The sequence below is a fragment of the Sebastes fasciatus genome, chromosome 21, assembly GCF_043250625.1.
Source record: "Sebastes fasciatus isolate fSebFas1 chromosome 21, fSebFas1.pri, whole genome shotgun sequence".
Lineage (NCBI taxonomy): Eukaryota > Metazoa > Chordata > Actinopteri > Perciformes > Sebastidae > Sebastes > Sebastes fasciatus.
The window spans coordinates 12,786,784-12,794,709 of NC_133815.1; the positions used below are offsets into that span (position 1 = coordinate 12,786,784).

Consider the following 7,926-nt stretch of genomic DNA (forward strand, 5'->3'; position numbering starts at 1 on the left):
ATAGAGGGAGTTTTAGACTGTTGCCAACAGGTGGAGCCAAATCCTTTTATTCTTTTATCTATTGTAGATAGGTTCACAGTCACACACACCTCTACCTCCAAAATAGATATCTGGCCTAGTTAGTTCCCCTTATTTAATTGCTTTCCTCATTTAATAATCTATCCGGAAATGCTGCATTCATTCAAAGATTTAATGACTCATTTGGTACCTTTTGTCATTTTACATTACCATGCTATCTTCCTTTGTCCATACAAACAAAACTGTGACATGCATTCACATCCATTAGATTCATATCATTTATACTCCACACCTTTCAGCCTTTATTTTTGCATCTTTTTCTCTCCCTAATTCAAATCAGACACCTATGATTATTCACAGTGTATCCCATATCTGCCACAAACTACTGGGCAATAACATGCTGATTGAGAGAGACGGCACAAGATCTATATCTTGAGTTTACATTTCATGGCTCATGTGTAACGTGTATTTTTAATAGGGCTGTCAGCGTTAACACAAAATCGTTTTAACGCCACTAATTTCTTTAACGCAATCTTTTGGAGGTTGTAGCGGCCTCAGTTTTAAAGTTAGAGTGAAGATACTAACACCATATGAAACTCGAATTCCCAAGGAATCACTCCTTACACTCAATTTTGGCGAGGAAAACTGGCATGGCCATTTTCAAAGGGGTCCCTTGACCTCTGACCTCCAGATATGTGAATGAAAATGGGTTCTATGGGTACCCACGAGTCTCCCCTTTACAGACATGCCCACTTTATGATAATCACATGCAGTTTGAGGCAAGTCATAGTCAAGTCAGCACACTGACACACTGACAGCTGTTGTTGCCTGTTGGGCTTGAGTTTGCCATGTTATGATTTGAGCATATGTTTTTTAAGCTAAATGCAGTACCTGTGAGGGTTTCTGGACAATATTAATTGTTTTGTGTTGTTAATTGATTTCCAATAATAAATATATTCATACATTTACATAAAGCAGCATATTTGCCCACTCCCATGTTGATGAGAGTATTAAATAATTGACAGATCTCCCTTTAAGGTACATTTTGAACAGATAAATGTGTGATTAATTTGTGATTAATCGCGATCAATCATGGACAATCATGCGATTAATAGCGTAACCTAATTTTGATCAATTCTGAATATTTATCTTATTTTTTTAGTGTGTTAATAATGGCAATGAAAGTCACTTCTTGGAATTCCGCTAATATCGTATCCCCCTCTGTGCTCTCTTTTCAGTTTCTCGCCATCATCTCGATCCTGTTCATCATCCTCTCCACCATCGCTCTGTCTCTCAACACCTTACCGGAGCTCCAGGTCACGGACGAGTTCGGCCAGCTCAATGACAACCCCCAGCTGGCCCACGTGGAGGCCGTGTGTATCGCCTGGTTCACCATGGAGTACCTCCTTCGCTTCCTCTCCTCTCCCAATAAGTGGAAGTTCTTCAAAGGCCCGCTGAATGTCATTGACTTGCTGGCCATCCTGCCCTACTATGTCACCATCTTCCTAACTGAGTCCAACAAGAGCGTGCTGCAGTTCCAAAACGTGCGCCGTGTGGTGCAGATATTCAGGATCATGAGAATATTGAGGATCCTGAAGTTGGCCAGGCACTCCACGGGGCTCCAGTCTCTAGGGTTTACCTTGAGAAGGAGCTACAATGAACTGGGGCTGCTTATTTTATTTCTTGCCATGGGCATCATGATATTTTCCAGCTTGGTGTTCTTTGCTGAGAAAGATGAAGATGCCACCAAATTCACCAGTATCCCTGCCTCATTCTGGTGGGCAACCATTACGATGACTACAGTAGGCTATGGTGACATTTATCCACAGACTTTACTTGGAAAAATAGTGGGTGGGCTCTGCTGCATTGCAGGGGTGCTGGTAATCGCCCTACCCATCCCCATTATTGTCAACAACTTCTCTGAGTTCTACAAGGAGCAGAAGAGGCAGGAGAAGGCCATCAAGAGGAGAGAGGCACTGGAGAGAGCCAAGAGGAATGGCAGCATTGTGTCAATGAACCTAAAAGATGCCTTTGCCCGCAGTATGGAGCTGATGGACGTGGTGGTGGAGAAAGGAGAGGACAAAACCTCGCTGGACAACCACCTGTCACCTAACCGCTGGGGCAGCTCAACCAGGCACGCCTCATCCGAGACTGACCTCAAATCTCCAGATAACAGAAACCCTGAGCCGCACGGCTCCCCTCATCGCATAACCATCACCACCACTGGAAGCCCCCAGCTGACCAACAGGACCCCGCAGCACCTCAATGTGCAGAAACTGGAGGAGATGTACAACCAGATGACCAAGTCGCAGTCCTTCACCAACCTCAACACTACAAGCTCCATGAGCACTCTGAGCACAACCATGACCGGCCCTGCCTCACCTAAGAAATCTCAAAGCCCTGAATTTACATTAAAAGAGGAAGTAGAGCTGGAGATGAAGGAGGTCCAACCCTCCTCGCAAGATAACTTTGCGGGCAGCTCAGCAGACTTTAGAGAACAAGACTCCAACTCAGATGAGGAAGATACTGGGCCCCGTCAAATCAGACACCCCAGGGCACCACCCTTTCTGGATCTTAGCCAACTGAGGGCCATTGATGACGAAGGCTCTCCTGGCATCATAATCGGAGATGGCCTCTATGAGCCCCTCAACCCAGGTGACGGATCGGAGCTCCACATAGAAGAAGGGGAGAGCTTTAACAGTGCTGTAGAGAATATCCAGACCTCTCCAAGAGGGAATAACCCTCTTAAAATAAAGGAGTTGAAGGTCAACTTGCCCAAGACCTCCGCTGAAGGCCCGCTAACACCGCCAAGCACTACCTCTCCTGGAGACATCAGCTCCAGCATCCTGGAAGACGAGTCCCCAGAGGGAGAGACGTCACCGCTCATCCCCAGCACAGGAGAAGTGTTCCCAGTCACAGAGGAGGAGTTGTCCCCTAAGAGGCTGGTGGTCGACACCCCACCCGGCGACGAAGATCAAGCCACAGGGAACCACGAGGAGAAGCATCTGATGGAGGTGGCGGGCGCTGCAGTCGCACCCTTGTCGCCTAAGACAGCAGCACAAAATTGTGTGGCAGGCGAGGACGTCAAGGCTGACAGCAACCAAAGTGGACACAAAGTAGAGAACCACATGTTTACATCCGATATCCACCTGATACCCGGAGACGGCAGCCTCTCTCCGACGTGTGAAACCAGCATGTGACTGTAAAGAGAAGCTCCGAGGGACTACAGACCCACTGCGACCTCAGCCTGGTGTGTGGGAGAGCAGCAAAGAAAAGACAAGGATGCAGTTGTAGTGAAAGATATTTTTGCATGGCATGACAAGTCCCTTTTACTTGTGTTGTTGTGTTTTGCAGATAAAGAAACTGCAGTGCTCCGTGCAGATTTGAGAATGACTCTGGGGCAAACAGTGGGCTCGAAGAGGAGGCTCTTGGAAAAACAGAGGGAATTCATTAACTTATGTAGACATTTTGATCCTCCCAATGTACATAATGACAGTCTCCTTTTTTCTAGCAGAAGAAGGAAATGCACAGAGGGACTTATCTGTAAAAAGCATGCATTTAAAAAAGACAGATATTTTACAGTGCTTAGTTTGCTGAAAGCGCTCCACTGTAAATACTAGGACATCTAAAGGCAATGACAATGCACAGGATGGCAACGGAAAACCATCACTGAAGGTACAAATATTTGAAATGTGAAAAGGGAGGGGTGGGAGGGGTTGAATTGAGAGCCCTCAGCCTGGGTGTTGCATCGTAGCGACCTATAAAAAAAAAAACATATCATTACCTTTTGTGGAAATGCAAAGTGTTCCCATGACGACCCTGTAATGTTTTTTCGTGTGAAAAATGGTGTATGAAACTGTAACATTGACATTGTTGCTTTTGGTTTTCATAACGACTGTTGAATTTTCAGTTGAGCATCCGATATTCAGTCACCTTGATTCCCCCAAACGCGCATACACCTGTAGTTGCCAAATACGTATGTAACCAGTAAGGACGGGAACTAGCAGATACTACCGCTACTGAAAATATTTATTACGTGGTTTCAGAAGTTACAACAAGGTTTAAAGTGTTTTTTTATTCCTTGTTCAAGTCTTTTGATTCCATCCAAATCACAAAAATAAATCTTATTTACTCTACGACATCAGATATATACAACTAAAAGTAGTTTTAAGAATAAAATATGAAATACGTAGGTGTAGATTGGTTGTTGAAAAATTCTACAGTAGGTAAGTGAGATTCCATGAAACAGAATTAAGACTATTTATTTATTTATTTATTCAGCACAATAGATCTGGTCATTAATACACACATATATATGCTTTACACTATCTATTTTGGCAATTCAAAAGGGATAGACTACCAGAAAAAAATGACAATATTCCTTCTGATGTCAATGGACCAAATCAAGCACACTGATAAGCTTTCATCTATCTCAGCTGCATAGAAACATATACAGTATTATTATATACATGTATTATTAGTATATTTTTTGTTTTCCTTATGGTTTGTTTACCTGCATTGTGTTCATCATCCTATCCTCAGCGCCCTGATGTCGTTGTTGACATTTGTTCCATACTACTGCGAGTTTATCCCATCCTGCTGATATGTTTAAGGCATCTTTTTTTTGTATATCCGTAGTGTCTTGGACTGTAATTTATTGTGTTTTATTGTGAACAAAAACAATTTTCAGTCAAACTTAAACCCAAAGGAGTTGTTTTTTCTCTCTCGTCTTCTTTCTCGCTTTTGTTTTACACTGACTGAAAATACCTGTTGTATGTTGCCTTTTGATTCCAATTTTATTGCTGGAAGATTTGTTTATTGTTTCAGCATGACACTTGGCTGAGTGTATTAGTGTAGAAGTGTGTTTGTGAAAGCCACACAAACCGGAATGGTACTGAAAGGAAGCACGTGGGTGACTTCTTTGTTTGTTTGTTTTGTTGTTTTCTTTCTTTTTCGTATTATTATCATGTTTTTCTGTTCTCACAGAGAGGTGTGGAATGTGCAATACCGCATACTGCAATCTATGCAGGCCAAGAATTGTGGCACTTTATTTTCTGTCTATGGGATTTGTAAGTGTACAGGCAGAAATGACTTGTATTTTTTCAAATGTTATATCTTTAATATGAGGCAAAACAGTATTACAACTACCAGAATCTCACAAACAATGCAAATGAGAATTGGACTTTTACTTTTTCGTATTATATGGCTGTTATGTGCTGTCTAGCACTTTGATGCCAGATATCAATGGACTTCAAATTTGATGGGAATAGGGATCCAAATTGACCACTTTGGGCCTTTTATATTGCTGTTAGATTTACATACAAATCTAACTAATGTCTGTGGAAGATATTAAGATAATCTAATTCCAATGGCCACACAAAGGATTTTATGTTTTTTGTGAATTAACTTTGAGAATGATTCTATTTTTTCTAAACCAAAATGGAGCACGACCACAATTTCCTGCCATATGGTGGTTGAAATGATGCGTGCCTTTTCATAACACCGCTGTTTATGAGAAGGTAGCAAGTCATTTTGCTTTGTTCATATAGCACTGTACAGAAAATTCTAATTTTATAGGAGAAATCAGGTCTTTATGTAATAGATACAAGTAATGTTATTGAGTTCTCAGGTTTTCTATAACTCTCTGATGTTCCGATTGGATAGATTCTCTGTTTTTTCTTTAACAGCTAATGTCAACTAGTTACTTCTGTACTTTTTGAAAGGTGATGTTGTCAAATCCACATTGATGTCTTGGCTCCTGGGGTAAGGAGCGGCAATATTTCTCCCTCCTCCTGGGTAATCTGTGTACCACCATTCAGTATCCACCCCCATCAGTGTTCAGTGAGGCAGGAAGGAGCACCAACAAAGGGACAGAAGTTTGACTGTTAGAGTTGACTGCAGAAAGGGCAGGAAGAGATCCCTACTGTCGCTGAACTGATACATCTGATTATTTCCCATGCTGACACCATTCAGTGCTCCAATCCCTACAGCTTCAGAGGCTCTAACTTCATGGCATGCCCTCAGGCACAGTGATCAATGGGTAAAAGGAGGGCCAGGATAAGGGAAGGCTATGAGAGGTCGAATGAAATTGAGTCTTCCCAAATGGTTCCATCTTATTAGTGATTAGTTGTGGTCCATATTTCCTTTTGTCTGTGTACATACTGTATTCCCAGACCAACATACTTTAACTCCGTAATCAGAGATTCAGCTCTTTGAAATGTTTGATCCCCCAATGGAAACAGATTCTTTGGTATTCTCCAAAGTAAGAATGCGGGGTCAGCGGTGGTTGTTTTATTTTTTCAATGATAACCTTCTCGTTAAAGCTATTTTTTTCTGTACCCGTATGTTCAATTTAACGTTTTTCCTCTTCCATCCCTTGTTTGTTGTAATCATGTCTCTGAGTAATCCTTCATTTTGACAGGTAGGGTAAAGAAACAAGGGAGTTGGATTGATCAGCTATGTTCCCTTGAGATGATGTTTGTGTGGATACTGAAATTAATTCTGTGAGCTGACAGTGAAAGGACTGTGCTCTGTCTTGCTGTCTCACAATGGCATTATCATCTGTGATACCGTACAGAGTGGAAAGGTTGTGTCTTTATTTTCTCTGAGAGAATGGGTATTGTCCGTGTCACTCATGCGTGCTTACCAAACCTTGCTCCCTGAAATGCATACATTGTTTCTTCTTATGTCTCTTGTGTATTCTGCCTCTTAACCGTTTTTGATTTTGTTTTTTTCTTCTGTTCAGCTTTTGGAGAACATTATCATTAGACACATTCAGAGCTACAGACTGTTTCTGTACAAAGCGACATCTTTGTAGGCCTATGCATGTAGTAGTCCGACCACAGAACACTTTGTTATGGTACATGTATGTCAACATTTCTGTAGAGCATTGTTCCCCATTACGTCTATTAGCATATGCAGAATAACAAATAAATGTGTATATAACTCACGTGTTTTGTGTCTGGTGTTCTCTACTCTACAAATGAGCTGTTTATAGGCCACATCTGCATTTCTGCATGCATTTCTTTTGCTTAAAAAGGATCATTACATAATATGATACAAATATACAAGTTTATAATACTGATATTGCATTTGCAGCAAGAAGGTATGCATGTTTTTCATATCCAAAAGTGCAGACAACTCAGTGACTGGGCGAGACTGGCTGATAAATGATTTACCACTGGAGAGAAATGTTTTCCATTCCATTAGATGCAATTAATGGATCTCCTCATTTCTCTTGTGTACTGCTGCCAAACAGTGATACTGAACATGAACTGCCCAATTAGCCCTCCCAAACCTCAAGACCAGACGCTCTGGCATGTAACATCTTTAATATGATGAAATGGAAGGAACTCATACACTCTAATAGAAAGTAAAGATGGTATGCATTATGTAAGGGATAATGTACGGTGAGCCGGTCATTATTGTGAAATAAACCCTGACAGGGCAATGCTGCACGCGAAGGGGTGGACCCCGATGCCTTGAAGTGATGTATGTAACGCCTTCGATATGAAGAAACTGAAGGAACCCATACACTCTAAAAGAAAGTACCCCGACGCCCTGAAGGGATTTATTTCACAACAATGACCGGCTAGCTGTGCATTATCCTGCTTATTGCACAGCTACTTAAGAAATCAATAATTTGACACAAAAACAGTCCGCCAGAGTGCGTCATCAGAACTGTGTCTATAGCAACTGCCTGTTATACATAGCAATGGTCTGCTAAAAAGAAAAAAGAGACCGTAGAATGCTATGGTTGACCAATCAGAATTGAGTTTTCAAAAAAGCCATGTAATAAAGTAATGTATTGGCCTATTATCACTATAAAGAAAACAATGCCTAAAAGGTGCCATCTGAAATGTCTTGACTTGGACTGTCTCTTAAATATTCTTTTAAGCCTACACACAA

The 7,926-nt window shown here is 41.6% G+C and overlaps 1 protein-coding gene across 1 annotated transcript in view; it reads left to right on the top strand.

Moving 5' to 3' along the window:
• kcnb2b (potassium voltage-gated channel subfamily B member 2b) overlaps nucleotides 1–6,967 on the top strand; it is a 92,285-nt gene extending 85,318 nt beyond the window's left edge. The window contains exon 3 of the mRNA XM_074621316.1: nucleotides 1,257–6,967. Coding sequence (XP_074477417.1) covers nucleotides 1,257–3,218 — 1,962 coding nt within the window. The 3' untranslated portion in view covers nucleotides 3,219–6,967. The remainder of the gene's footprint in view (nucleotides 1–1,256) is intronic.
• The last annotated feature ends 959 nt before the right edge of the window (nucleotides 6,968–7,926 follow it).